The sequence below is a fragment of the Pipistrellus kuhlii genome, unplaced genomic scaffold (assembly GCF_014108245.1).
Source record: "Pipistrellus kuhlii isolate mPipKuh1 unplaced genomic scaffold, mPipKuh1.p scaffold_m20_p_179, whole genome shotgun sequence".
Classification (NCBI taxonomy): Eukaryota; Metazoa; Chordata; class Mammalia; order Chiroptera; family Vespertilionidae; genus Pipistrellus; species Pipistrellus kuhlii.
In genome coordinates, this window is record NW_023425492.1 from 14976 (window position 1) to 42578 (window position 27603).

The 27603-nt window shown below is 63.6% G+C and overlaps 4 protein-coding genes across 6 annotated transcripts in view; 2 read left to right on the forward strand and 2 right to left on the reverse strand.

The window, feature by feature from the left end:
- Positions 1–307: 307 nt before the first annotated feature.
- RPL18 (ribosomal protein L18) lies at positions 308–4192 on the forward strand. 2 transcript variants are annotated; one of them, XM_036441633.2, is made up of 7 exons: positions 308–380; positions 1512–1598; positions 1903–2010; positions 2317–2415; positions 3282–3405; positions 3572–3641; positions 4075–4192. In XM_036441633.2, exons 1-7 carry the CDS (start codon positions 378–380, stop codon positions 4148–4150), a joined length of 567 nt encoding a protein of 188 aa, XP_036297526.1. In that variant the 5' UTR covers positions 308–377; the 3' UTR covers positions 4151–4192. The 2 variants fall into 2 exon arrangements, with proteins under 2 accessions (XP_036297526.1, XP_036297525.1); XM_036441632.1 differs by having other exon boundaries at positions 363–380; positions 1482–1598.
- Positions 4193–5510: 1318 nt separating this feature from the next.
- FAM83E (family with sequence similarity 83 member E) lies at positions 5511–18298 on the forward strand. 2 transcript variants are annotated; one of them, XR_006741895.1, is made up of 6 exons: positions 5511–6503; positions 7313–7480; positions 7808–7932; positions 12316–12757; positions 16010–16525; positions 18286–18298. XR_006741895.1 is itself a non-coding variant. In XM_036441626.2 (5 exons), exons 1-5 carry the CDS (start codon positions 6033–6035, stop codon positions 16283–16285), a joined length of 1482 nt encoding a protein of 493 aa, XP_036297519.1. In that variant the 5' UTR covers positions 5511–6032; the 3' UTR covers positions 16286–16771. The 2 variants fall into 2 exon arrangements, 1 of the variants encoding a protein (XP_036297519.1); XM_036441626.2 differs by lacking the exon at positions 18286–18298 and having other exon boundaries at positions 16010–16771.
- Positions 9560–11192, reverse strand: SPACA4 (sperm acrosome associated 4). The gene has a single exon (XM_045582931.1). It carries the CDS (start codon positions 10575–10577, stop codon positions 10179–10181), a length of 399 nt encoding a protein of 132 aa, XP_045438887.1. The 5' UTR covers positions 10578–11192; the 3' UTR covers positions 9560–10178.
- Positions 17071–27603, reverse strand: part of SULT2B1 (sulfotransferase family 2B member 1) — a 35982-nt gene continuing 25449 nt past the window's right edge. Inside the window, exons 3-7 of the mRNA XM_036441628.2 lie at positions 24108–24316; positions 21207–21333; positions 20659–20753; positions 18403–18583; positions 17071–17278 (exon numbers count right to left, since the gene is read on the reverse strand). Coding sequence (XP_036297521.1) covers positions 17097–17278; positions 18403–18583; positions 20659–20753; positions 21207–21333; positions 24108–24316 — 794 coding nt within the window. The 3' untranslated portion in view covers positions 17071–17096. The remainder of the gene's footprint in view (positions 17279–18402; positions 18584–20658; positions 20754–21206; positions 21334–24107; positions 24317–27603) is intronic.

Below are 27603 nucleotides of genomic sequence, written 5' to 3' on the forward strand. Positions count from 1 at the left end.
CTCATCGCCAACTTTCGGCCCGCCCAGTCCTCCTGGAGTCACAGAGAGGGTGCCGGCTTCGGGCCAGAGAGCCACTGCGCGACCAGGCCTCCCAGGTCCCTTCCTTCCGGAAGACCAGGGTCTGGATAGGGCTAGAGAGGCCTCCGACGTGCTGGCCCTTTTTTTTTTTTTTTCTTCTCTTTGGTTGTCCTCCTCGCCCTTATTCCGGAAGCGCCCATCTAGCCCTCGGTCCGATTCACCATAGAGAAGCCCTCGTCGCCGCGACAGTGCCGGGTCGCGCTCGTGTGACGTCACGCGGGCGCCGCTAGCTGCAGGCTTTCCCCGCCCACCCGGCGCTGTTCTCTCTTTCCGGACCTGGTGGAGCAGGAGGCGCCATCATGGTGAGTGCGCTTGGAGGCGTCTGGGGCTCGGCCATCCGCCTCCATCCAGCGCGGTTTCGGGCTGGGGACGCGCCAGAAGAAGGCACGGGCTCTGGGGGTGTCCGAAGGAGGCGATTCCGGTGGTGGCGGGGCTATTTAGGGGCCCCCCGAAGTGCAGGGATGCGTCAGTCCTACCAGCCTCCATCCCTCCCGAATTTTTCCATTATAGCTCCCATTGAGTCGATGCCCGAATTGTACGAGGTGGCTAAGGGATACCGCCGTCAAAATGCAGAGACCTGTGTGCCTCCTCTGCGCTCCAGTATCGTGCACATCCCTGGAGCCAGGATTCTAGGCACTGGTCTCACAGCCATTCAGTCTCCGGCCTTTTTGCTGCCCCTGCCCGGACCTGTCACTCCCCAGCCTGAAAAGTTGGGCTCTGGGGGTTGTCGCGCGTCCCGTACCCGGGCTTTGAGACAGGCAGGCCTCCCTGAGAGTCTAGGGTCCCTGCCCGCCCTGCGATCTGGCTTTCCCAGCCTGTGCCCGACTTGCTCCATCGTGTTCACGGGCGCACAGTAATCCCGCCTCTCTCGGGTTCCAGTTTGGAAAGAGCCCATCGACTCGTACATAAGTGTTGGTTAAAAGGGAGCTGTCAAGTCGTTCTTCAAAATTCATAACAGTCTGGAAAGGAAACCACAAAACCAGGCGGGGGGAGTCGTGGGAAGGGGGGCCTTACTGGGTTTTCTTAACGCTAAAGTGGGAATCTTCTCAGTAAAGGTTCGTTCTTAGCGCCTGCCGTTGGTGTGAATATTTTCAGCCATTCTCCCAAGTGTGGGAGCAGCGTTGTTGAAAAAGTTAATTTGCCAAAAAAAAAAAAGTTAATTTACAAAGAAATAAAAGTGTTGACTTGAGTTAACGTGGCTACTGTGTTAAAACTTCCCAAGGTGCTGGGGGTCACGCTAAAGGCTTTTCAGGGGAGCCATTGGAAGTCCAGGGGGTTGAAGCGACTTTCCCAGGGGCGGACCTGGGATTTGTTGTCTCCGCAGAGCCAGGGGCTCTCGCTCTCTCTGGGAGATAGGGAGTGATTGAGCGTGTCCGCGGGGTGAGTAACCTGCAGATCACAAGGGGGTCTATGGTCTCCCCTTCACCCTGCAGGGAGTCGACATCCGTCACAACAAAGACCGCAAGGTCCGGCGCAAGGAGCCCAAGAGCCAGGACATCTACCTGAGGCTGCTGGTCAAGGTGAGGTGGGGTGGGGGGCCTGTGACCCTGGGGCAGGGCCACCCCCAAACCTGCAATGTCCAGGGCTTTCCTTCTCATGCCGCCCCAGACTCACTTCTCAGAGCTTCTGCAAGTTCAGTGTTTCCAGCTTCTGTGCTGTATACAGCTGGGGGGGTGGGGCCCTGAGCAGGATGAACCTGGGCTGGCTCTCCCTGGAGCTCACCGAGATAGAAGAAAGCCAGAAGTCATTTGTTTGCCCTCAGGAAGTTGAGAGGGAGGGGAGCGGCCTGGGAATTCTCATTTCTCCTTTCCCCTTTCCCTCCAGCTGTACAGGTTTCTGGCCAGAAGAACCAACTCCACTTTCAACCAAGTGGTGCTCAAGAGGTTGTTCATGAGTCGCACCAACCGGCCGCCGCTGTCCCTTTCCCGGATGGTGAGGGTCTGCCGGGGGGACACAGCCTGGGGAGCAACTGGATCGTGTCAGGAGCTGGGCTCTGGGAAGGAGGGTGGCTTGGCCCTGTTTTCCTTCTTGTGAGGTGGGGTGGCTCAGTGGCTTCATGGGTTCATCATGGGGCGGGCATCTGTTGAGAAATGTGCTTGAGCCTGAGGTTAGGCCTATGCCAGTTTGAGAAGGTTGAGGGTGGGTTTAGGGCCAGCTGTCCTGGTCCTTGGTTGCCTGAAGCTGCGGGGTTGGATTCAAACCCCAGTCGGGACTTAATGTGTGTCTCCTCCCCCAAAGATCCGCAAGATGAAGCTTCCTGGCCGTGAGGGCAAGACCGCCGTGGTCGTAGGGACGATCACTGATGACGTGAGAATCCAGGAGGTGCCCAAACTGAAGGTGCGTGGGGAGGGGCTCTGAGTGGGGGTGAGGCCTGCGTCCCTGGGCAAGCCCCTCTGGAGCCAGACAACTGGGTTCCGGTGTAGATTTCTCTGTCACTTTGTCATCTCTGAACAAAGTCCTAAGCCGCCTTTCCTTTGTTCAACGTTTTTTACTGATTTCAGAGAGGAAGGGAGCGGGAGAGAGAGAAATATAAATGATGAGAGAGAGAATTATGGATTGGCTTTGTTCAATAAGTTTTTTTTTTTTTTAATTGGTTTTTCACAGGAAGCAAGAGGGATAGAGAGTTAGAAACATCAATGAGAGAGAAACATCGTTCAGCTGCCTCCTGCACACCCCCCACCGGGGATGTGCCCGCAACCAAATCACATGCCCTTGACCGGAATCGAACCTGGGACCCCTCAGTCCACGAGCCGACGCTCTATCCACTGAGCCAAACCGGTTCCGGCTGTTCAATATGTTTTTTATTGATGTCAGAGAGGAAGGGAGGGGGAGAGATAGAAAAATAAATGATGAGAGAGAGAATCATGGATCGGCTGCCTCCTGCATTCCCCATGCTGGGGATTGAGCCTGCAACCCAGCCATGTGCCCTTGACTGGAATCCAACCTGGGATCCTTGAGTCCGAGGGCCCGTGCTCTACCCACTGAGGCCCTAAACCTTTTTATGCCTCGGGTTCCTTAAGGCGGAATGGCTTTGCATTGCGGCATTCTCAAAGGAGTTGCTGGAAGCAACGTGATGCGAACAGCTGTTGTGTTAGTTAAGGAGTTAGTTACAGGGCTGAGCAAACAGCAGGCCTTCTCTGTAAGTCCCAGCAGCCCCTGGGCGGCCATGCAGCTCTGGCTGGACCTGTCCCCCGTGTCCCCAGGTGTGTGCCCTTCGCGTGAGCAGCCGTGCCCGGAGCCGCATCCTCAAGGCTGGGGGCAAGATTCTCACCTTCGACCAGCTGGCCCTGGACTCCCCCAAGGGCTGTGGCACTGTCCTGCTTTCTGGTGAGCGACGCCGAGTCTCCGTGGCGGAGCCTTGTCCCCGGGTGAGGGGGGTGAGCAGTGTGACTGCTGACAGACTGGGACTCCCCCTCACCCCCACCCCATCAGCCCGAGCCCGGAGCTCTGGGTGCTGGGTCTGCCTGACCTGCCCCTTCCTTCCCTCCCCCAGGTCCTCGCAAGGGCCGCGAGGTGTACAGGCATTTCGGCAAGGCCCCCGGAACCCCCCACAGCCACACCAAGTGAGTATGCCGGCCTGTGCCTCCGACCGGCTCCCGCAGTGCAGTCCGGGCCGTGCTTGTTTCCCACACCGCCAGCCTCAGGCCTCCCTACAGCTCCCCCTCGCCCTGCCCACTCACCTTCAAGGCCCAAAGCTGTGCCCCTGGGGGTGCGCTCCCTGCGCAGCTGGTGTTGCAGGTGCAGCTGGTTAGGCTGAGTTGGCATCTCCCAGGGGGGTCTGCGTTGTACCCCACCCGCCCCCAGGGCCTGGCGCTGGCTTCCCCACCACATTGCCATCGTGGCTTCCTGCACTGCCAGGCTTTGCCAGCAGCCCGGTTGCTATCACTACTGAGCCCCCCCACCGCCACCTCCCCGTGTCCTTGCTGCTCTGTCGGAGGCAGCATCTCTGGCGGAGTTCCCAGCTACAATCGGCCCTGACCTCTCTCTTCCCCGCAGACCCTACGTGCGATCCAAGGGCCGGAAGTTCGAGCGTGCAAGAGGCCGCCGGGCCAGCCGCGGCTACAAAAACTAACCCTGAATCCTGTCATGTTATTAAAGAGGTTTTGGACGCTGATGGTCCCTGGTCCCGTGTGTGTTATTGGGGGATGGAGTTGGGACGGGAGCCTGTGGGCCAGAAGGCATTTGTTTTGGGGAATTGGACACCGGCGCAGGTCTCCATGGAGACTCGCCCCGCCCCCGTCCAGGTGTTCCTCCGCCAGCCTTCCTTCCGCCTCGGCCTGCGGGCGCCCTCTGGCGGCCTAGGTCTGTGCTCAGCTCTGCTGGGCCTCCACCTGTCGGACCCTTGCAGCCCACTATTGCGGAAGCCCCGCCTCCTTCCCAGGAGCCGGGTGTCGGGTGTTGAGCACCTGCTTCCCGGGATTGGCCACACCCCTCTTAAAGGACCCGGGTTCCCCACCCCAGCACTGAAGCTATGGGCGGGCTGGGATCGGGAAGTGTGGAGGTGGGGCTGCTGTGGGGGCAGGTGAGGCACCCCCTTTCCTGAAACCTGAGTCTGGCGGGCCACTCGCCTCTGGGAAGCAGCCTGGCGAGTGCTCCTGGGTTGGGACTTCGTTCCCTGGGCCCCTTGCCCCGGGCCTGCGCAGGCCCTCCCCGTGTTTACACAAGGGGCTGGGTTCCCAGGACGCCAGGGTGAAGCCTGATGAATGAGCCAGTCTGCCGGAGGAAGACGCAGGAAGAAGCTCAGGTTGGAGGGCCCCGGTTCTACTGTCCTCCCACAAAGGCAAGTGCAGGGGCCGGGGGGGCGAGCTGGCGGGGGCCGGAGCGGGAGGGCACCTCTATTTATTCCTCTTTCTCTTGCAGGGCCAGTCGCTGTGCCCTGGAGGAGGGGGGCATCTGGGTGCTGGGATTGGAAGGCGGGGTTGCCCGAATTGGGGTCCACAGGTTGGGTCAGGAGCCTCAAATGATGTAGAGTGGTCCTTGTCCAACTTTCACGAGGCCTAAGTGTGGTCAGCTAGCAGGAGACCGTGGAATTCAGGCCCCAGAGCCAGGGGTCAGCAGAGATCAGAGGACCGGCAGGGGCCCCCAGTCCCAGGAGCCCGGGCCCTGTCAATGCTGCCCTCAGGCTGGACGGGCTGAGGAGGTCATGGGTGGGCTCGATCGTGACAAGACCCCCTGTGGAGCGATTCCTTCACTGCAGCAGCCTGAGCAGAAGTGAAGGCCCGTCCACCGAGGAGACCTACTTCCCTGGCTGGGAAGGGCGATGCCCAGGCTGAGGGCTGGAGCACACTTCTCCTGGGCTCAGGAGGAAACTGAATGGTCAGCTGTGAGAGCTGTGAGCTAGCCGGCCAGCTGCCGGGAGAAGCGTCCCCTGGACACAGCCGGGAGTCCCACCGGGTGGTCAGACCCTGAGCCGGTTGAAGAGAGGCCAGAGGGTCAGGCAGACGTTTGGGTGGTTGCAGGCAGGCAGCCTGTTGCCTGGAGACGGCCAGGCCTTAGTGGGCCGTGGGCCAGGGCAGGTGGGTGGTCAGCCTGACCTCGCGGAGCCAGCGGGAGGGCCGGCCCGGGCATCGCCGTGCGGCCAGCAGGCTGGAGGTTGCCGTGCGCTGGAGCAGAGACGGGCAGCTGACAGGTCGCTGGGTTTGGAGACAGTGCCAGGTACTCGGCCAGACCCACATGCAGGACCACCTGTGGGGGCAGCCAGATCGTCAGACAGCGGGCAGCGAGGTCGGATGGCCGGCTGGCCATGGCGCCCGCAGGCCGGCGGGCAGTGGGTCTGAGCAGCATCGGGCGGGCGGTCAAGGACGCAGTCTGACCGTCAGGACTGCACAGCGGGCCACCGGATTCCTCAGCGGCCCCGGACGCCCGAAAGGAGAGGAGAGAGACCCTGATGGTCCGGGCCTCGGAGGCGGCCACACCCTCAGACGCCCGGCCTCGAGGCCCGCCCCGGGCGCCCCATGGCGGCGTCCCAGCTGGCAGCGCTGGAAGGAGTGGCGTCGGAGGCGGGGGAGCCGCCCCTGACGGAGACCCGCCCCGGCTTCCTGTACTCGGAGGGGCAGCGGCTGGCGCTGGAGGCTCTGCTGAGCCAGGGCGCCGAGGCCTTCCAGGCGTGCGTGCAGCGCGAGGGGCTGCGGCCCTTCCTGGGCGGCGCCGAGCTGCAGGGCCTGGCCGCGGCCGCTGAGGACTGGACGGCGGCCCAGCCGGAGCCCGGCGGCAGCGAGCAGGGGGCTGTGGCCGGCGGGCACCCCGGCAGCCTGACCTACTGGCCCGGCCAGTCAGAGGAGCCGGTGCCGGTGCTGCGGCTGGGCTGGCCGGAGGACTCGGGCTGGAAGGGCATCACCCGGGCGCAGCTGTACACCCAGCCCCCCGGCGAGGGCCAGCCGCCCCTCAAGGAGCTGGTGCGCCAGGAGATCCAGGCGGCCTGCAAGGTGGGGGACGGGGCCTGGGGGGGCGGAAGGAGGGATGTAGTCCATTCCCCAGACCCCGACGTCCTCACTGCAGCTCCCCAAAAGGGAGGGACATCCCCGGGGCCAGGGCATCCTCACCCAGGGCCTCCGGGGACTGTCAGGTTCGCACCCCAGACTCATCCTCCGCCTCTGAGATCCGAGGGGCCCCATCCTCAGCCAAGGTCTGGGTGCCCTTAGGCATCCATGCCCCTTGGACTCGATTATGATCCCTCTGGTCTCAGTCATCGACCCACCCCTTCTCCACCCCTAGGGAGGGCCCGGATGTCTCCCTGCAGCCCCCTGGCCCCGGCCTGATTTTATTTAAAGGGTTTGGTGTCTGCCAGCTCCCACGCCAGGTGCCTTACCTGGGTTAACGTGCGATTCTCACAAGGGCCCCTGAGGTTGGGGCTCACTGCGTCCATTTAGGAGAAGCGGAAACTAAGGCACAGGATGTTAGGTCTCTCGCCTGGAATGGCCAAGCAGGGACCTGAACCAGGAATCAGGGCTCATCGCCACACCTTCTGCCTGTGAGACCCAGGTCCCTGGCAGCGCCCCCAGCCCCAGAGCCCCCCCTGCTGACCCAGCAAGTCAGCCCTCCCTCTGCCCCCAGGACCAGGGTGTGCAGGTTCCCACAATGCACTGCGCTGCCCAGGCATCCCAGTTCGGGGAGCCCGCTCACCATTGTCGGCATGCTGACCAGCCCTCCAGCACCTCACCGCCAGGGCCCCACCTTCTGAGGGTCCCCCGAGCCCCAGGCTCTATCCACAGCCCCTCTCCCCCCCGCCCCCCAGCTGGTAGCCATCGTCATGGACATATTCACCGACCCGGACCTGCTCTTGGACATGGTGGACGCTGCCACCCGCCGCTGGGTGCCCGTCTACCTGCTCCTGGACCGCCAGCAGCTGCCTGCCTTCCTGACGCTGGCCCAGCAGCTGGGCGTGAACCCCTGGGCCACGGAGGTAGGGCCAGGCAGAAGCGACCCGGGTCCCCATTCCCCTGTGGGGGGCAGCAGGGGCAGACCCATCCCCGGGGTCCTGGGCCGGCAAGGGGGTGCCGGCAGAGAGGGTTCCTGGGCTCTGGTGCCAGTGGCATCGGGGAAAGCAGCTGGGCTTCCCACAGCGTCCCTGCTCCCTCTGAGTTGGGGGAATCCTGAATCCCACGATCCTTGGCTCTGGGGAAGCCAAGCAGACTCTCCACAGTGTGAGGGCGGGGGGGTGCAGCCCAGAGGAACCCCCATGTGGAGGCCGGGAGGTCAGCCTCAGCAAGGCCGTGTCCCCGCCTCCCAGAACCTGGACGTGCGCGTGGTGCGGGGCTGCAGCTTCCAGAGCCGCTGGCGGCGGCAGGTGACAGGCGGGCTGCGGGAGAAGTTCCTGCTGCTGGACGGCGTGCGGGTCCTCTCGGGCTCCTACAGGTACGGCCGCGCCCCGCGCCCCGCGCCCCGGCCCCAGGCTCCGAGCCCGCGGGTCCCCTCCCTGCCACTCGCGCCTCGTCTGTGAAACGGGTCTGAGCGCCTGCCAGGAGAGGGGTGTCACTGGGACCCGGCCGGGGGTGGGAGCCAGGCCTGGGGGCGTCTTCACCCCCCTGACCTGCTTCCTCCCTGGAGAACGGGGCCTGCAGTGTGCGCCTAGGGCAGTAGTCGGCAAACGCGTTGGTCCACAGAGCCAAACAGCAACAGGACGACGATTGAAATGTCTTCGGAGAGCCCAATGTTTCAAACGTAAACTTCTTCTAACGCCACTTCTTCAACATAGACTCGCCCAGGCCGTGGTATTTTTGTGGAAGAGCCACACACTCAAGGGGCCACAGAGCCGCATGTGGCTTGAGAGCCGCAGTTTGCCGACCACGGCCTTAGGGCTTTGTAAACTGGGGGACCAGGCCTGGATTATGGTCTTAGGTGGCCTGGGTGCGTACCGCCACCTCTCAGAGTGTCTGGGGAGGAGTGAGACCTGGTGTGCCAATGGCTTGGCCCTCGGACCGTCGGACGGACCCCCTCTGCTCTCTTTGGGGTCCAGCCAGCCCCTGGGCCCTGGCTCTACACTTCTTAGCTCTGTGACCCTGGGCCTCCCCCCCTCGGAGTGTGGATAATGAGCAGCCACCTTGTTGGGTCACAGCATGGTGGTGGTGGTGGTGGGGGGGGGGGCGGGATCTGGGCACAGATGGCCTCCGTTTAAGTCCTAGCCCTGCCAGTTACTGGCTGTGTGACTTTGGGCAACTGGCGTCGCCTCTCTGTGCCCCTGCTCACCAGGATGGCCCGCTTAGTGACTTCAGGGCGGGGGTGGGGAACCCCCTAGAAGGCCCTCAAACCATTTGGTGTGGCCCTGCCTTGCACAAGGCATTAGGGGAGATTTAATTAAATATTTGACCAAATATAGCAGGCTGATTTTTTTTTTTTAAATTTTAGAGAGGAAGGGAGAGGGAGAGAGAGAGAGAGAGAGAGAGAGAGAAACATCAATGATTAGAATCAATGATCGGCTGCCTCCTGCACGCCCCCCACTGGGGGTGGAGCTCGCCACCCAGGCGTGTGGCCAGCCTAGGAATCAAACTGTGACCTCCTGGTTCATAGGCCAATACTCAACCACAGAGCCATGGCGGCCAGGCTAGCAGGCTGCTTTAAAAAATGTGTATGGTTTTACTGATTTCAGGGAGAGAGGAAGGGAGAGGGAGAGAGAGATGGAAACAGCAGTGATGAGAGAGAATCATTGATCTTGATCGGCTGCTTCCTGCACACCAAGCATCCATCACTGCTGGAGCCCACAACTCAGACGTGTGCCCCGACCGACCAACCGACCGGGAATCGAACCTTTGTGACCTGCCCGGCGCCGAACCGTTGAGCCACGCGGGATGAGACAGGCTGATTTTTAAGTTGAGAATCTTGTATGGCCCTGGACAGAAAAAAGGCCTCCCACCCCTGCTTTAGGGTGATGCTTCACCGCGAAGGTACCGCTCACGTCCGGGGCCTCCTGGCATCGCCGGCTGCAGTTCCGGCCTCCGCCCAGCAGATGTCGGTAGCATCCCCTGCGGAGCCCCTTTGCCAAAGACCCCGGTGTGTAGCCTTGATCATACTGCAAGCCTGACCCGGAGGACCTGCTACCACCCGGGTTTCTGGGCCCCACCCCCGTCCAGCCGGCCCGGGCGGGGGCCCGAGGATTGGCACTGCCCACGAGTTCCAGGCGGTCCGGGGACCACACCCAGAGAACCACGGGGCCAGGGCTGGGATGCCACAGCCGGAACCTGCTTCCCGGCTCCACACCAGACTCGGTGGGAGAAGGCACCCCGGCACGGAACGGGGCTTCGTACACAACAGCGGTTGTTTATTAATGAATCAGCGGTTGTTTATTAATACAATTTTTTACCGGATTTCATGGACGCGAAGGGACCACCGTGAGAGGAAGCGTCCTGCTCAAACTGTGACGCGCTATCGCGTCTTAGAACCCACGAGCACAATGTGGCAGCCAGGCCCGGGGCGCGGTCCCACCGGCAGCCAGGCTCCCGCCGACGGGGCCCTGGGTCCCGGGGGACAGTCTCGATCGGATGGAGCCAGGGCCACGGGCGTTTGTCCAGGGCCCCTGGCCTCGGATGGGGGCACAGGGGGGGAGGAGGGAGGGCACAGGAGCAGCAGAGCCCGAGACCGGCCCCGGGCCCTGCCCTCCGCGCCCCTCACGGCCCCTGGAGCAGCCACGGCGCGCCCAGCGCCAGGCCGGCCGCGGCGCCCGCCCGCAGGCCGCCCGCGGGGGTGGGGGGGCCCCCGTTGCACAGGTCGCCGTCGCAGCACCTGGAGGTGAGGCTGTAGGTGACGCCCTGGTAGGTGACGGGCTCCTGGCGGCCGCACTCGCTGGCGTCCACACAGCCCTTGCTGGTGACGGGGCCGAGGTCCTGGGCGGTGCCCTGGCCCACGAAGCACTCCTCGTTGTCCCCGCAGGCCATGGGGATGCCGGGGCAGTCGGCCGTGTCCGTGAGCTCACAGTACATGCAGTCCTTGGCGCCGCCCGCGCCCGGGGGCAGGGCCAGCAGCAGGAGCAGGAGGCCGCTGAGCGCGCTGCCCGGGGGCCCCCACATGTCCACGGGACGGGCACCCCCCGTCCCGGCCTCCCGGGGCCGGCAGCTGGCGCGCCCTCGGGTCCCAACCCTCCGCGTCCCTCTCAGGAGTGTGGCCGTGACCACGTCTGGAGCCCCGGGGTCTCAGAAGCTTTCCCGGCACAGAGCCCAGCCGGCGGCTGCTGCCCAGTGGGTCTTTGTGGAGCGGAATGGGGAGACCTCACAGACCCCGTAGGGTTCCGCTGGCCCCTCTGGGGGCCAGGCCCTGGGTGGGGGAGGGTGTCACAATCGGAGGGGCGGGTGGGCCTGCAGACCAGCCGGGGAGTGAGGTCACAGCCACCCCCCAAGGTGAGAACGCTTGGCCCAGCCTTTGCCGGCCCGGCCACTCGGCCGTCGTCGGCTCTGCCGGGTGCCGCGCCCGCCGAGTGCCCGTGCCAGCCTTTCCTCAGATGGCCAGGAGGAGCATGTGACGGGTCCAAGGCCCTAGAGCCAGGATTGGAGCCCAGGTTTATTTAAACCCAAAGAGGGCACTTATTGGGCGCCTGCTGTGTGCAAGACCAGGGTTTAAAATGTTATTTTTGTTGATTTCAGAGAGGAAGGGAGAAGGAGAGAGAGAGACAGAAACAACAATGATGAGAGAATCATTGATTGGCGGCCTCCTGCACATCCTCCCTACTGGGGATCGAGCCTGCAACCCAGGAATCGAACCCGGGACCCTTCAGTCCGAAGGCTGATGCTCTGTCCACTGAGCCACACCAGCCAGGGAAAGACCAGTGCTTTAGATGGCCACCACAGTGTTGCCCCGACTGGGAAGGGCACGGCTCCCCGCAGATCCCAGGCCTGTGGTGCTGGGCACCGAGCAGGGAGCCCGCCCCGTGTTCTCTCGCTCAAATCCTTCTGTGTTTCAGCTCCGCCTCCCCACTGAGCCAACCGGCACACGGAGCAGGCGCAGCCGGAGCGGGCACACAGCCAGAGCTTAACAAATGGGGTCATTACAGGGAGCAGCCGAGCCTCACAACAGTCCCCGTGGGAGTCAGAAAAGGAACCCCATCTCGTTTCAGAGAGGGAAACCGAGGCAGAGCCCAGTGGGAACCGGCCAGCCCAGGTTTAGAATCAAGTCTGAGTTCAGATGACAATTTCACTTTCTTTTTAAAAAAATATTTTATTGACTTTTTTACAGGGAGGAAGGGAGAGGAGGAGTTAGAAACATTGATGAGAGAGAAACATCAATCAGCTGCCTCTTGCACACCCCCTACTGGGGATGTGCCCGCAACCAAGGTACATGCCCTTGACCGGAATCGAACCTGGGACCCCTCAGTCCGCAGGCTGACGCTCTATCCACTGAGCCAAACCGGCTTCAGCTCACTTTCTTTTTTTAAAATATATTTTTATTGATATTAGAGAGGAAGGGAGAGACAGAAACATCCATGATGAGAGAGAATCATTGATCGGCTGCCTCCTGCACGCCCCACAGTGGGGATGGAGCCTGCAACCTGGGCCTGTGCCCTGACTGGGAATCGAACCAGTGACCTCTTGGTTCCTGGGTCTACGCTCACCCATTGAGCTACACCCGGGTGGGCTAATTTAACTTTCTCCCGGGGTAGGTGGGCCCATTCTGCAGAGGGGGGTGCTGAGGCCAGAGGGCGGCAGGGTTTCCCTGAAGGTCACGGTCACTCGGCCTGCCCTGCGAGCAGGTCGGGGCCGGACGGACGGATCTCGGGCTGCACAGAGGTCCTGACGCCCCTCTCCGTGCCCGCAGCTTCACGTGGAGCGACGCCCGCCTGCACCGCGGCCTGCTGACCCTGCTGACCGGGGAGATCGCCGACGCCTTCAGCCGCGAGTTCCGGACGCTGTACGCGGCCTCCGGGCCGCTCCCGCCGCCGCCGGCGCCCGCCCCGGGCCCGGGCCCCTTCGTCAGCGCGCTGGGCGGGCTGCAGCTGGCCCGCGGCCCGCACGCCGTGGCCCGCCGCCGCGCCGTGGCCCCCGCGCCCCCGGAGACCCCGCTGGCCCAGCGCCTGGCCGCCTGCCGCGTCCGGGACGCCGGGCGGCGGGAGGCCCCGGGCCCCGGGCCCGCGCTCAGCGACATCCTGCGCGGCGTGCAGCGCGCCCGGCCGGCCAGCGGCCCCGCCGCCCGGCCCAGCCGCTCCCTGTGGGACCTGAGCCGCCTGTCCCAGCTGTCCGGCTCCAGCGACGACGGCGAGGTGAGGGCGGGGGGGGGGGAGGAGGGGGAGGAGGAGGAGGGGGAGGAGGGGGAGGAGGGGGGGAGGGGGGGAGGAGGGGAGGGGGGAGGAGGGGGAGGAGGGGGAGGGGGAAAAGGGGAGGGAGGGGGGAGGAGGGGGAGGAGGAGGAGGGGGGGGAGGAGGGGGAGGAGGGGGAGGGGGAAAAGGGGAGGGAGGGGGGGAGGAGGGGGAGGAGGAGGAGGAGGAGGAGGGGAGGAGGAGGAGGGGGAGGAGGAGGGGGAGAAGAGGAGGAGGAGGAGGGGGAGGGGGAGGAGGAGGAGAGGAGGAGGAGGGGAGGAGGAGGAGGAGGGGGAGGAGGAGGGGGAGAGGAGGAGGAGGAGGAGGAGAGGAGGAGGAGGGGGAGGGGGAGGAGGAAGAGAGGAGGAGGAGGGGGAGAGGAGGAGGAGGAGAGGAGGAGGAGGGGGAGGGGGAGGAGGGGGAGGGGGAGGAGGAAGAGAGGAGGAGGAGGGGGAGAGGAGGAGGGGGAGAGGAGGAGGAGGGGGAGGGGGAGGAGGGGGAGAGGAGGAGGAGGGGGAGGAGGAGGAGGGGGAGAGGAGGAGGAGGGGGAGGGGGAAGGGGAGGAGGAGGAGGAGGAGGGGGAGGAGAGGAGGAGGAGGGGGAGGGGGGGGAAGAGGGGGGAGGAGGAGGAGGGGGAAGGGGGAGGGGGGAGGAGAGGGGGAGGGGGAGGATGGGGGGAGGAGGGGGAGGGGGAGGAGGTGGGAGGAGGGGGGGAGGAGGAGGAGGAGGAGAGGAGGAGGGGGGGAGGAGGAGGAGGAGGGGGAGGAGGAGGAGGAGGAGGGGAGGAGAGGAGGAGGGGGGGAGGAGGAGGAGGAGGGGGAGGAGGAGGAGGAGGAGGGGGAGGAAGAGGAGGAGGAGGAGGAGAGGAGGAGGAGGGGGAGGAGGAAGAGGAGAGGAGGAGGAGGGGGAGGGGGAGGGGGAGGAGGAGGAGGAGGAGGAGGAGGGCCGCTGAGGAGGGAGGGGCCTAGGGGCCGCGAGAGGGGGAGAGGGTGCTGCTTGTTCAAGGGCCCTTACTCTGTTTCCCCAGGACCTACTGTGTGCCTGGCCCTCGGGGAGATAGGGAAGCTAAGCTGCTCACCCGCGTTTCTTTTTTTCTTCTTTTCTTTTCTTTTCTTTTCTTTTCTTTTCTTTTCTTTTCTTTTCTTTTCTTTTCTTTTCTTTTCTTTTCTTTTCTTTTCTTTCTCTCTCTCTCTCTCTCTCTCTCTCTCTCTCTCTCTCTCTCTCTCTCGCTTGCTTGCTTTTCTTGCTTTTCTTTCTTTCTTGCTTTCTTTTTAATATATATATTATTTATTTTCCACAGAGAGGAAGGGAGAGGGATAAAGAGCTAGAAATGTCAATGAGAGAGAAACATCAACCAGCCGCCTCCTGCACACTCCCTACCAGGGAAGTGCCCGCAACCAAACTACATGCCCTTGACCGGAATCGAACCTGAGACCTTTCAGTCCACAGACCCACGCTCTATCCACTGAGCCACACCGGTTTTGGCTAACCAGAGTTTCTAATCGCACTGTGTTTCCTGAACCCACACTGTGTGCCGGCAGGGGAGTGCCGGGTGGCCTGGAGCAGAGACCCCAAGAGCCCTGGGTGTGAATCCTGGCCTTTTTTTTTTTTTTTTAATATATATATTTTATTGACTTTTTTACAGAGAGGAAGGGAGAGGGATAGAGAGCCAGAAACACCGATGAGAGAGAAACATCAATCAGCTGCCTTCTGCACACTCCCTAGGTGTGCCCGCAACCAAGGCACATGCCCTTGACCAGAATCGAACCTGGGACCTTTCAGTCCACAGGCAGACGCTCTATCCACTGAGCCAACCGGTCAGGACTGAATCCCGGCTTGATATTACCAGCCATGAGAACCAGGTTGGGGGTGTTCTCTGAACCTCCGTGTTCTCATCTAGGAAATGGGCCGAGCTTCATCCTCCGTTTGGTTGGGAGTCGGTAGAATGAAGTAGAACAATACCCGCTCTTAACACTAAACTCCCCAAATGGAATTCCTTTCACAACATCCTCATCCCAGGTCGGCCAGGCAGGATGCTTACCCTGCCCATTGCCGCGGATGGCTAAGCTGAGGCCCAGAGAGGTTAGGTCACTTGCCAAGGTTGAAACAGCCGTCTTTCCTGAGCACCTTCCCATGTGCCAGGCCCCGGGCCAAGCGCTTTCACAGAAGTAGCTATGTTCAACCTTTGCCGCAGTCCTAGGAGGCAGAGGTCGTTACATCTCCCCATCCACCCATTTCACAGATGGGAAAACTGAGGCACCGGGAGGAATGGAACTGAGCCCTGGTTGCCTCCCAGGCGGGGCTCTGACAGTCTCCACGCCCTGGCTTCCCGGATGCCAGTGTCATGAGCTCGGAGGGGACCCTTCTCCCCCTGCTTGGACACAGGTTTCAACGGGGCCTGCCCCACTTCTCGGGGGGAAGGTTCGGAGCGGAGCCACGTGGGAGAGATGGGATCTCTGAGAGCTGTACCCCCTCTGAGCCTCCGTTTCCCACCTGCTCAGTGGAGCCGGAGGCCGGGAGGCCGGTGCTGCGGGTGAGGGAGAAGCAGCCCAGGAATTGCCTCCCTCGCGGGGGGGGGGGGGGGGGGGGCGGGGCAGGGCCAAGGTCCTCACCTCCGCCTGGTCCTCACCCAGCATCACCTCCCTTGGCAAATATTTGCTGCCCCCACCCGGCGGGTGGCGCTGGCTGCTTCCTGTTCCTCCCCAGCTGCAAATGCGGGGGACACACCTCCTGGCCCCTTGGGAGTTGGGGGTCCCAGGCCTCCCTGCTTACTTGCCTCTGGTTCTGGAGCTGAGGGGCCTTCTCCACTCCCCTCCATGTCTCGCCCTCCTTCCCTCACCTCCCTCTTCTGTCTCATCTTCCTCCTTTTATTTTATTTTTTTTAATAAATTTTTTTTAATAAATTGATTTTTTACAGAGTGGAAGAGAGAGGGTCAGAGAGTTAGAAACATCGATGAGAGAGGAACATTGATCAGCTGCCTCCTGCACGCCCCAATGGGGATGTGCCTGGGACCCAGGTACATGCCCTTGTCCGGAATCGAACCCAGGACCCTTCAGTCCGCAGGCTGACGCTCTACCCACTGAGCCAAACCGGTTTCGGCTTCTTCCTCCTCTTACTGTCTATCTCCCTCACCTCCTCCAGTGTTCACCTCCCTCCCTGGTCCCAGTGCCCCTCACCCCCAACCCCTGCTTACCTCCTCCTCTCTCCCTCCACAGCTCAAGAAGTCCTGGGGCTCCAAGGACACCCCAGCCAAGGCCCTGATGAGGCAGCGGGGCACTGGGGGGGCCCCCAGGGGTGAGGTGGACTCCCGCCCCCTGGGCGGGCCCCAGCCCTGGGGCGGCCCCCTGCCCCTCACCCCCGGCCGCCGCCTCCGCTACCTGTCCCCCACCCGGAGGAGGTTTGGAGACGACGCTGCGCCCAAAGCCCTGGAGCCGAGAGGGGGCCGGCCGCCGGGCTGGGCCACCCGGGCGGGACTCCGGGGGCGGCCCTGACGGAGCCAGAGCCGCATGGACCACAGGGCGCTGGGAGCCCCCCTCCGTGCTGTGCCTGGGCCTCAGTCTGGGAAGGAGGAGGGGTGTCCCCCCAAATTACCCTGGAACTTGGGCAAGTCCCATGCCCACCCCAGACCCCAGTGTCACAGCCTAGAGGAGCTGGGATCCCAGAAACTGCACATCCCGCCCGGGCACTGTGGGGACTTCTCCGAGGGGAGGCCTGGCGGAGGGCCCCATGGGGTCCCGGGGCCCACCTGCTCAGAAGGGTGGGCAACGGAGCTGGGCTCAGGGGAGGAGAGACCTCAATCCAGGGGACTGAGCTGAATGATGAGGGACGCGGATCGGTGGGGACACCCCTGCTGGGGAGCGACTCAGGGCCCTGGAGAGGGGACTGGGCAGGTGCTGGGGCAGTTTTCTGGGTGCTAAGGGGTTAGTTGTTGGGGCTCCCTTTTCCCTCTGCTCAGAATAAACCTGCCTCCTGCCAAACACTTGCATTTTCCGCAGCCTCGTGGGGGACCCTGGGGTCCAGGCCCCCAGCCCCTCCTCCCTCAGACCCAGGGTCCAGGCCCCCAGCCCTCCTCCCTCAGACCCAGGAGCCCAGGCCGCAGCACCCTGACTCTGGGAAGTCAGGCGCCAGCGCTATGGGGCTTCTGAGTCACCCTCCGCATGGGTGCGCCTGGTCTTCAGGAGGCCCTGGTGCAGGAGAAGGGTCCACACCCGGCCTCGCGCGCCCCCTGCCGCCCGCCCGCGGCATGCCACCGCCATCGCACATGGAGGAACCGGGGCAGGAGCGATGCGTTTATTCTCGGGGTCACGGATGCGGGTGCTCGGAGGCCTGATTAGGGCTGGGGCTGGGGGCGGGGTCCGGGCTGGCATCCTCGGGGTCCTCGTCCCAGGGGAAGGTCGGCATCCCCCGCATCTGCTCGCGGTAGACGCGGTCGAAGGCTTCGCTCTGCGCCACCGTGAAGTGGTTCTTCCAGTCTCCGCAGACCCCTGCGGGGAGGAAGGGCGCGCGAGGTGAGCGGCGTCCGCAGCGTCGCCCCGACATCCCAGCGTCCCCTGCCCCACCTCCTCTGCGCGTGCGGGTCCCTAGGCCGGAAGCCCCGCCCACCCGCCGCATGGCCCCGCCCCCTCCCGCGGTTGCTGACTCACCCCGGCCGCCTGGACCTGGCAGACCCGGGCACCGTTCTTGCCTCCTCCCTCTTTGGGGTCCCCCCTGCTCTGCTCACCCCGCCAGCAGACCTCTGACCTTCCGCCACTTCACCCCGAACCCCTTAAGTCTCTGCCCAGACCACCCCCAGCCCCACCCCATCCGGCGATCTGCACACCGTGCCCAGCCCCGGGCGCTCCCTCTGCGGCCTGGCACCGAGCAGGGGCCCCCGCAGGGCGTCTGCGGCCCGGGCTCTGCCCCCGCCACTGCGGGCCCACGCTGCTCCCCGCACTCAGCGCCGCGCCTGGGCCCCGAGGTTTACCACAGCCCCCAGCCTCAAGTTCCTTCTTTTCTTTTTTTAAATCCTCACCCGAGGGGAAGGTTGATTTTTTTTATGTTGTTGTTATTGCTAATCCTCATCCGAGGATATTTTTTCCATTGATTATTATTGTTAAAAAAAATCTATCTAGCCGAAGCCGGTGTTGCTCAGTGGGTAGAGCATCAGCCTGGTGCGGGCTCGATCCCCAGTAGGGGGCGTGCGGGAGGCAGCCGATCAAAGATTCTCTCTCATCACTGATGTTTCTTATCTCCCTTCCTCTCTGAAATCAATAAAAATATATTTGAAAATAAAAATAAATAAGTGATACCGGTAACTATTTAAAAATAATGGAAAGATATCCTCCAGTGAGGATTAACAACAACAAAAACAAACAAATAACTAAATAAATAGCCAACCGTGGTGCGAAGCTGGCTGTGGCCTTTTGTTCCATATACAGCTTGGGGGGAGGAGGGTATAGGGGGCTCGGGGAGGCCCGGGGTGACGGGCACCTGCTGTGTCCCCCGAGGTGAGCCTGTGTGTGGGGTCCACCCCGGGCCCACGGGCCGCAGTGAGGGCGTTCTGGGGGGAGGCCCCCCGGTTACCGGGGAAACCGGCCCAGGGAGGCGGGGGAACGCGCGGGGTCCGTACCTTTCCGCAGGAAGGCGCCGCGGCGCTGGTCCAGCAGGCTGGGCGGCAGCAGCGAGAAGTTGGACATGGTGTTGGCCTTCATGGCGTCGAAGGCCGAGTGCGCCACGACCGAGCCCAGCGCCTCCTCGCCCAGCTGCCGGCCCAGGAACCGGCACACGCGCTGCACCGCGCCGGGGAGGTCCTGGGGCGGAGGGGGGTCAGCGTGAGAGGGGGCAGGGGGGAAGGCAGAACGGGGGGTGGGGAAGGGGGACGGCGAAAGGAGGGGACCCAGGCAAGGAAGGAACACCAGACCCAGAATTTGGATGTCAGAGTCTCAACCCAGACTTGTCTCTGCCTCAGTTTCCCCACCTCCAAGGGGTTGGGCTCTGGCCTCTGAGGGGGCTCTGCAGTTTGGGATTTGGGCGGGTGCTGTGGGTGGGAGGGCAGGGGTCAGAGGTCACCGCACCGGGCAGGGGGCAGTCCAGCACCTTATGTAGAATCCTCCTCCTCCAGGTTAGAAACGGGGCGTCAGCCGGTCTGTGCCCCAAGCCTGCGCCTCCCCCAGGTCCTCAGCCCAGAACAGCCCCAGATTCACCGGTCGCAGGGCCGGCCGCACTCCTAGCCGGGCCTCCCGCCGCTCCCCTTCCCGCCCACACCCCTGGCAGGGCCTTAACGCAGCATTCGAATGTTTAAACAGACTCCCATGCCCCTAGCCGGTGTTGTTCAGTGGTCAGAGCATCGGCCCACAGACCGAAGGGTCCCAGGTTCAAATCAGAGAGGAACGGAGAGGGCTAGAGAGCTGGGAACACCGCGCACCCCTGTCCTGTCCGCCATCAGCTCCTTCCCTCTGCCTGGGCTCTCTCTGCCACGTCCCCTCTGCGTCCCCGTAGCCCGGGCACTGGTCAGGCCCGATTCTCTCCTGTGGACGCTTGTCCGGGCCTCTCCCTGCCTCCCCACCTCCCGTCCCCACACCAGGCCCGAGCCTGCTCCTGAGGCCCTGAGACCCTTCCCGTCCCCCGGCCCGACCTCCAAGGTCAGGTGCTCCCCACCCCTCCTCCTGGGCCCCCCGCCCCCTGGCAGACCTCCCCCCTCCGGTGCAGAGCACGTCTCCCTCCCGGTGACTACCGGCTCAGGCCACCCTGGATGGAGCGCCCGCTGTGTACACGCCCCGGCCCACGTCCGCCGGGCCGTCTGGCCGGTCCTGCCCAGGGCCTTGCGGGAGGAGTCAGGGTCCGGGACCCGCCCGCCAGGCCCAGAGCGGGAGCCCCGTGCCCGGGTCCCCGAGCCCGCAGTCCTCCCCCTGCAGCTGCCTTCCTCGGCCTGCACCCCGCGGCCAGCCCCCGCCAGCCCCCGCCTCGGCTTTCCAGGTCTTTCCTGGTTTCGTAACCGCCCACCCGGTTATCTTCCTGAACCACAGACTCGTCCCAGAACGCCGAGCATGCTGGCCGTTCCTGCGTGGCCCAGTTCTGGGTTTGGAGAGTAAAGCGGGGTGGATGGGAGGGGGAGGGGCGGTGCCGGAATCTTCTGGGGGGCCGGGTGGTGGGAGGGGAGTCTTTCCATCAGGAGCAATTCACCCGGAGGAGACAGAGCTACAAGGAGGAGCCCTGCGCCCTCCCGGACAGGTTCCCGACTCCCTCCTCTAAACCGGGGACAGCCTCGCCGGTGTGGCTCAGTGGGCAGAGCCGCTGGAGGGTCCTGGGTTTGATTCCGGTCAAGGGCATGTACCTGGGTCGCAGGCTCCATCCCTGGTAGGGCAAGAGCAGGAGGCAAGCTAATCGACGTGTCTCTCTCACATCAATGTTTCTCTCTCCCAGTTTCTCCCTCTCCCTCCCGTGCTCTCTCTTTTTAATAATATGTTTTATTGTTTTTTTCACAGAGAGGAAGGTAGAGGGACAGAGCGTTAGAAACATCGATGAGAGAAACATCGATCAGCTGCCTCCTGCACACCCCAAACTGGGGGTGTGCCCGCACCCAAGGTACATGCCCTTGACTGGAATCGAACCCAGGACCCTTCAGTCCGCAGGCCAACGCTCTATCCACTGAGCCACACTGGTTTCGGCCCCTCACCCCTGTTTTATCTCTGTCCCTGGTCCCTCTCCTGCTCCGGCCTCGGACCCGGTTCTGTTCATGGCTGTCGCCCAGGACCTGGTGCGTCACAGTGGAGGCGGCCTTCGGGAGGGGGTGGGGGGCGAGAGGAGGGGAGGAGTGGGGGTGCTGGGCCAGGTGGGGTGCGGGGCGGGGGGGAGGGGGGAGGAGGGATGGGGGGAGGGGGATCACCTCCTGCAGCTCCTCGTAGGTGATGAACAGGAAGTTCTCTTTGCCCTGCATCCGAATCCAGCCTTTAATGTGGTCGAACCAGGAGCCGAACTGCACTGCGGGCAGAGGGGCGGGGGGGTGAGGGCCGGGCAGCCGGCCTCCGCGGCCGCTCCCAGGGCCTGACTGGCCCCACGCGGCCCAGACCTGGCCCCTCGGAGCTGGATGCCCCCCCCCCCCATCCCCTGGTGCCCCATGTCCCTCTATCTCTGTCTCTGTCTCTCTGTCTCTCTGTCTGCATGTGTCCCTCTGTCCCCCTCTCTGTCTCTCTGTCTCTCTGTCTCTGTCTGCATGTGTCTCTCTGTCTGCATGTGTCTCTGTCCCCCTCTCTGTCTCTGGCCCTCGGACTCTCTGGCTCGCTCCCTGCTGCTTCTGCATCTGCCGGCGCCTTTGGTTCTCTCCGGGTCTCCTATCCCCTCGCTCCCTCTGTCTCTCTCTCTCTCTCTCTCTCTCTCTCTCTCTCTCTCTCTCTCTCCCTCCTCTGTCCTCCTCCCCGGGGCTCCCGTGCTCACCTTCGCCTTTGAGGAAGTTCTGCAGGAACTGGTCGGGGGTGCCGGGGTCCTTCAGCTGCCCCGCGATCTTGGAGTAATGGTACAGCGACACGGCCACGTCCCGGGGGTTCCGGCCCATGTAGATCACCTGGGGGGGCAGGCGCGTCACGGCCGGCCCCGGCCCCTGGTCCCCCGGCCCCCCGGCCTCCCGGCCCCCCGGCCCCACAGCCCCTGGCCCCACCCCCGGCCCCCCGGCCCCCGGCCCCCGGCCCCGGCCCCGGCCCCCCGGCACCCCGGCCCCCCGGCCCCCCAGCCCCCCGGCCCCGCCCCTGAGGCCGTGCTGAGCCCCCGGCCCCCGTTCCCCCGGCCCCACCGGCCCCCCGGCCCCCAGCCCCCGGCCCCCGCCCCGAGGCCGTGCTGCACCCCCCGGCCCCCGGCCCCCGGCCCCCCGGCCCCCCCGGCCCCCGGCCCCCCCGGCCCCCAGCCCCCGGCCCCGCCCCCGAGGCCGTGCTGAGCCCCCGGCCCGGCAGCAGGAGGGACTCCGGGCAGACTGCTCGGTGGGGAGGGCGCCCTCCCGCTGGGAGGAGGGGGGCTGATTCTGGGTGGGGAGGGAGGACCGGCTGGCTCCAGGGAACAGAGTGGAGGAGAAAGGCAGGGAGTTCGGGGTGGGGGAGATCAGGGTGCGGGTGTGGACCAAAGCGAAGGGACGCTGCCCCTCCTTCCTGCCCCCAGGCGGAGGCCCCAGCCTCATCCTTCCTGCCTGACCTCCGCCCCCTCCCCCCGCCTCCTCCCAGGCCTCCCGGCCTCCACACAGCCACAGGGGGCCTGTCTCCACCCAGCCAGGCCCCTGCCCTCCGGGTTTGTCCTCCCAGCGCCCAGGACCGAGTCCCAGCCACAGGCCTGCTCCAACCTGTTTACCAGGTTTATGTTCCACTAGAGGCCTGGTGCCCGGCACTGGGGGTGTCCCTCAGCCCCGCCTGCGCCCGCTAGCAGGCAGCCATCCCCAGAGGGGTCCTCCGTGCTGCTGCAGAGGCAGGAGAGGCTCCCGCCACCAGCCGAGAGCCGGGCTTCTGGCTGAGTGTCTGCCCCCGGTGGTCAGTGCGCGTCATAGCGACTGGTCGTTCCTCCGGTCGGTCGGTTTGCACGTTAGGGTTTTATTTTATAGGATCAGCATCCCCCCCTCCAGTCCCACCAGACACGATCTTCCCTGTCAACTGTCTCCTTTCCCAAGACCAAGGTCAGCCACGTGGTGGTCAGCCGCGTAGAGGTGACCAACCTCCGACGAAACCTCTGCCCGGCCGGCCGGCGTGGCCCGGTGGCTGAGCATCGACCTAGGAACCAGGAGTCACAGTTCGATTCCTGGTCAGGGCACAGGCCCCCTTGGCGGGCTCGATCCCCAGGGGGGGACGTGCAGGAGGCAGCCGATCGGGGATTCCTCTCTCTCTTCCTCTGCCTACCTCTCTGAAATCAATAAAAATCTATCTTTTAAAAAAACAACAACAACAACAGCAACAAGAAAACCCTGGCACTGTGGCTCAGGTGAGCGTCCGTGGGAGCATGCTGTCACCCATCTCCACGAAGGGGCTGAGGGCTGTGCATGCCGGCCACAGGTGAAGCCCCGGAAGCTGGCACCCCGTCTCTGCCCGCCCCACGCGCCTCCCCCTCTCACAGGCTCACAGGGACTGTGCGCCCACCAGCCGTGCCAGCCTCTGAGGCCCTCTAGAGCAGCGGTCGGCAAACTCAATCCACAGAGCCGCAGTTTGCCGACCGCTGCTCTGGTGAACCGGGGAAGCCGGAGGGGCGTCTTGGATTGCAGTCCCCATCTTGCCTCTATCCGCGTTACTCGTCTATCTATCCGTCATCTACTTACCTACCTACATTTTCTACAAATTGTAAATATCTGTGTCCGGCCCACCCAGATCTCTCCTGTCAAACCCAGATCCATCACTGCCCGCTGGCAGCCTCCCCCTGGACGGCGAAGGGCCCCAGCAGAGCCCCCACATCCTCCCCCCCCTCCGCTCCCTGCCCCCCATCTCAGCTGATGACAGCCCCCTCCTCCCCCCTCCTGAAGCTGAACGCCCCGGACACGCCCTGGCTCCTGGTTCCCTCACACCCACCTCCAACCTGTCAGCACAGCGGCCCGGTTCCACCTTAGAAACACAGCCTCCTGGCTCCACCGCCCGGGCCACCGCCCCGCTGCCTCCCGGCACCTCCCCCTGGACTCCCTCCGCGGCGGGCCGTTCCCCACCTCGCCGCCAGAGGGCGCCGGCGAACACCGAAGTCTCCCTCCGCGGCGGGCCGTTCCTCACCTCGCCGCCAGAGGGCGCCGGGGAACACCGAAGTCCGGCCCTCCTGGCTCAGCCTCTCTCACGGACAGCCACAGCCAAGGCGGCCCCACAACCGCGCATTTTGGCCCATTTGGGCCCATTTTGGCCCGGTCGCGTCCCTGACCTCATTTCCACTCCTCCCCGCCCTCGCTCACTTGGTTCCGGCCACACAGGCCTTCCTGCGGGTCTGCAGACACATCCCTCCCACCAGAGGGCCTTTGCACGGACTCCGCCCGCCTTCTCCCTTCACCCCCGGGGCCTTTACTCAGAAGGGCCATTCTCACTGGGCAACCCCCTCCCTAACCCTCACCCTCACCCTCACCCTCACCCTCACCCTCACCCTCTGCTCCGAGACGTGAATTTTCCCATCTTGTACCTATTCACGATTTCCCCTTTTCGGTCCATCTGTTCTCTGCCCTTTAACATGTGGACTCGCATTTATTATTATTATTATTATTATTACTATTGTTATTATTTTACTGCTGTTCTAGGTCAGGCCAGGACGCAGTAGATGCTCAATACCTAGGTGCCAGCCTCACCAGTTAGCTGTGCCCCCTGCTCCCCCCCTGACCTCCCTCCCCTCCCCAGCCCTCACCTTGGCCTTGGAGTTGAAGAAGGCCTTTGTGAAGAGCTGGACGGGCAGGTGGGAGCTCATGAGGCGGGGGCTGGACTGGTCCGAGAGGCTGAAGGCGCCCATGATGGTCTCGCACCAGGGCGCCCGCTTCCAGATGGGCACCGAGTGGACCCAGGCGGGGTCCCCGTCCTTCAGGATCAGGCTGAGGATCTCGATCATCCAGTTGGTGCCTGGCGGGGAGCGAGGGGTGCGTGAGTGGAGGCGGGGACGGGTGGGGGGCCAGGGGGAGGGGACGGGGTTTGGCACGGCCGCCTGGACTGCACACGTGGCTCCCGGCTTTTTCCTCACGGCCAGCGGGGACCAGGCTGTCTACTTATTTATTTTATTTCTTTATTGATGAAGGTATCCCATATTGTCCTCAACCCCCATTCCCCCCCCCCCCCATTGTCCTCGCCCCCTGGTTAGGCTCATATGTGTCCTCTGGTCGGTCTCTCCCCTTTATCCCCGCCCTCCCCCTGAGGCCCAGCCGTCTGACCCCTGGCTCCGTGTCTCTGGGCCTGTTCTTGCCCATCCGTCTATGTTGTTGGCTGTCTTTACTTGCAGAGCCGGAAGCAGCTCACAGAAATAAGGTCGCCGCCTGGGTGGCGGGGCCGGCCAGCCCTCCATCCAACCCCGTTCCGCTTTCCTGCGAGGACGGGGACGGGACCACGCGGCTCCCGGCAGCTGTGCGGGGCCACGTGGCCGAGCTCCAGCCAAGGACAGACACGCAGGTGGCCGTGGTGTGCGGCCGGTTCCAGGCCTGGCCCATAAAAACCTGCCACGTGATTCTCTCTCCCTCCCTCCCTCCCTCTCTCTCTCTCTCTCTCTCTCTCTCTCTCTCTCTGTCGCTCTCCTTCCCTCCCTGGCTGCTGGCTGGAGGCAGAGATGCCAGTGGAAACTGAGGCTCCCAAGGATGGCAGAGCCACAGCCCGAAGGAGCCAGGCCACTGGGTTACCCCCCCCCCAATGCGCGCGCGCGTGTGTGTGTGTGTGTGTGTGCACACACACACACACACACGCACACACCCCTCCCTCCCTGTGTCCCACACTGGCTGGCGTGTGCAGGATGAGGCATAAACGTCTGTAGGGCCCAGCATCTTAAGCTCTGGGGCTTGTGTTTTAGGGCCGAGGGACTCGCTAATACGCGGAGGAGCTGGCATTGAATCCAGGCATCGACTTAAAAAAAATCTCAGCTCTTTTTACTGCCCCTTCTTGGGAGTAACCCCCAGATTTCGTGGGGGAGGGGGCCACCAATGACATCCAGGAGGAAGAGCCCTCATCAGGGACCCAGCTCCCAGGCGTGGATGCTGGGGGGCTCCAGGCAAGTCAGACCGGAAGTGATGCTGATGATGATGGTGGTGGTGGAACCCCCTCTTGTGAGTGTTATGTTGCCTTGGGTTCTACCAAGCGCCCCAGGCCCGTTCTCCGTCCTGCCTCTGAGCTCCGGACCCCTCTCCGCTGCCCGGTGCTGAGACACTGGGGCTGACACCCCCTCCCTCCCTCCCTCCCCACCCCCCCTCCCGCCCCCCCACTCTCCCTGCAAACATCTCTCCTTCGCCCGCCGGCGCAATGCCAAGCTCCGCCAGCAGAGGGCGCCGGAGGACCCTGCAGACAGAGGACGGGCCTCTCCTCCCGGTTGGCACAGGCGCCTCTCCCGGCACCAACGTGATGGACAGAGGCCCGCGCTGCAGGGGCCGGACCCTCACTGCCCGCCCCCCGCCCCCAGCAACTTTCCCCGGCGGCTCTGCTCCGGCCCGCGGACGGCCTGCCCGTGCAGTCACTCTCCTGTCTCCGTCACCCCTGCTGCCAGGGAAGAACCCCTCTTTGAGGCTGAGGCAGAACACACAGAACGGGCAAGTGGCCAGTGCACCCGCTTGAAGTGTGCGGTTCGGGGGCATTAAGTGCCAACACTGCCCCCCAGCGTCTCCGCTCAGCCTGCCGCTGGGGGGCAGGCTGCTGCCGTCTGGGCGGAGGGACATGTGCCTGTGCCCCCGCCACGGCCAACACAGCCCTTCGACCGAGCAATGGCCGAATCTTGGCGCTTATTCCACGTAATAAAAAATACTTGTGCTGCCCTGACCGGTGTGGCTCAGTGGATAGAGCATCGGCCTGCGGACTGAAAGGTCCCAGGTTCCAGTCAAGGGCATGGACCTTGGTTGCGGGCACATCCCCAGTGGGAGGTGTGCAGGAGGCAGCTGATCCATGTTTCTATCTCTATCCTCCCTTCCTCTCTGTAAAAAAAAAAATAAGTCAATAAAATGTATTTAAAAAAATACTTGTTCAAATGTGTACGCGTCCACGTGATGTATGTGCAAGAAGGGGGATCGTGCATAAAGTTCACACTGTGGCCGCAGCCGGTGTGGCTCAGTGGACAGAGCACACAGAGCCCCAGCCTTCGGATGGAAGGGTCCCGGGTTCGATTCCGGTCAAGAGCCCATGCCCGGGTTGCGGGTTCGATCCCCCAGTAGGGTGCGTGCAGGAGGCAGCCGATCCATGATTCTCTCTCATCATGGATGTTTCTATCTCTCCCTCTCCCTTCCTCTCTGGAGTCAATAAAAAAAAATGCATTTTTAAAAAGCTTACATGGTGCTACAGGCACAGGACTGGAAGGCAGTAAGCGCCGGTCAGCGAGCGGCTGGTGGAGGCGGGCGTGGCGCTGAGGGAGGGGCTGGGGGAGGCCCGGGCCAGACGCGGGTTAATGATCGCCAGGGCCTCGGGGGCAGGAATGTGGGCTGGGAGCGGTGGCCAGAGGGACCGCTGTCCTGTTGGGGTGATGGGAACGTCCTGAAGCTGGCGGTGGCGATGGGCCCAGCCGTGAATACCCCACAGCCGTAGATGGCCCTTTAGAGCGGGGGAACGGGCCGGCCGGCGTGGCTCAGGGCGGAGCACTGACCCGCGAAGCAGGGGGTCAGGGTTCGATTCCCGGTCAGGGCACAGGCCTGGGTTGCGGGCTCGGTCCCCCAGTGGGGGGCATGCAGGAGGCAGCCGATCCGTGATTCTCTCTCATCATCGATGCTTCTCTCTCTCCCTCTCCCTTCCTCTCTGAAACCGATAAACATGTTTTAAAACGGGTGAATGGAGGGTGTGGATTGTACCTCAAAGCTGTCCCCCAAACAACCCTCGCAGAGCTCTGTGCCGTGGTTTGAAAATTTTCACAAACATTTTGGAAAAAAGAGGTGCCGAGCCATCATGTTAGAGAAGAGAATGCTGGAGTGTGTCCCGCTCCCGCCAAAACCTCCCCAAAGGGCTTTGCGTGAAGGCACCGCACAGCTTCCCCCTCCCTCCCTCCGTCCCTCCCTCCCCCCTCCCATCTCCTCCCCTCCCCCCTCCCTGCCTCCCTCCCATCTCCTCCCCTCCCTCCTCTCTCCCTCCCTCCCATCTCCTCCCCTCCCTTCCCCCTCCCTTTCTTCTGCAAATACCTATTTTTTAAAAAAATTCTTAATTGACTTGAGAGAGAAAAGGAGAGGGAGAGAGAAACA

Excerpts from the sequence above, each read along its gene's own strand:
- RPL18 (XM_036441632.1), top strand. Across the intron at positions 2,416-3,281 it reads AGGAGGTGCCCAAACTGAAG|GTGTGTGCCCTTCGCGTGAG; the intron begins GTGCGTGGGGAG and ends CCGTGTCCCCAG. Across the intron at positions 3,406-3,571 it reads TGGCACTGTCCTGCTTTCTG|GTCCTCGCAAGGGCCGCGAG; the intron begins GTGAGCGACGCC and ends TCCCTCCCCCAG.
- SPACA4 (XM_045582931.1), bottom strand. The coding sequence starts at position 10,577 with ATGTGGGGGCCCCCGGGCAGCGCGCTCAGCGGCCTCCTGCTCCTGCTG.
- FAM83E (XM_036441626.2), top strand. The coding sequence starts at position 6,033 with ATGGCGGCGTCCCAGCTGGCAGCGCTGGAAGGAGTGGCGTCGGAGGCG. Across the intron at positions 6,504-7,312 it reads AGATCCAGGCGGCCTGCAAG|CTGGTAGCCATCGTCATGGA; the intron begins GTGGGGGACGGG and ends CCCGCCCCCCAG. Across the intron at positions 7,481-7,807 it reads TGAACCCCTGGGCCACGGAG|AACCTGGACGTGCGCGTGGT; the intron begins GTAGGGCCAGGC and ends CCCGCCTCCCAG.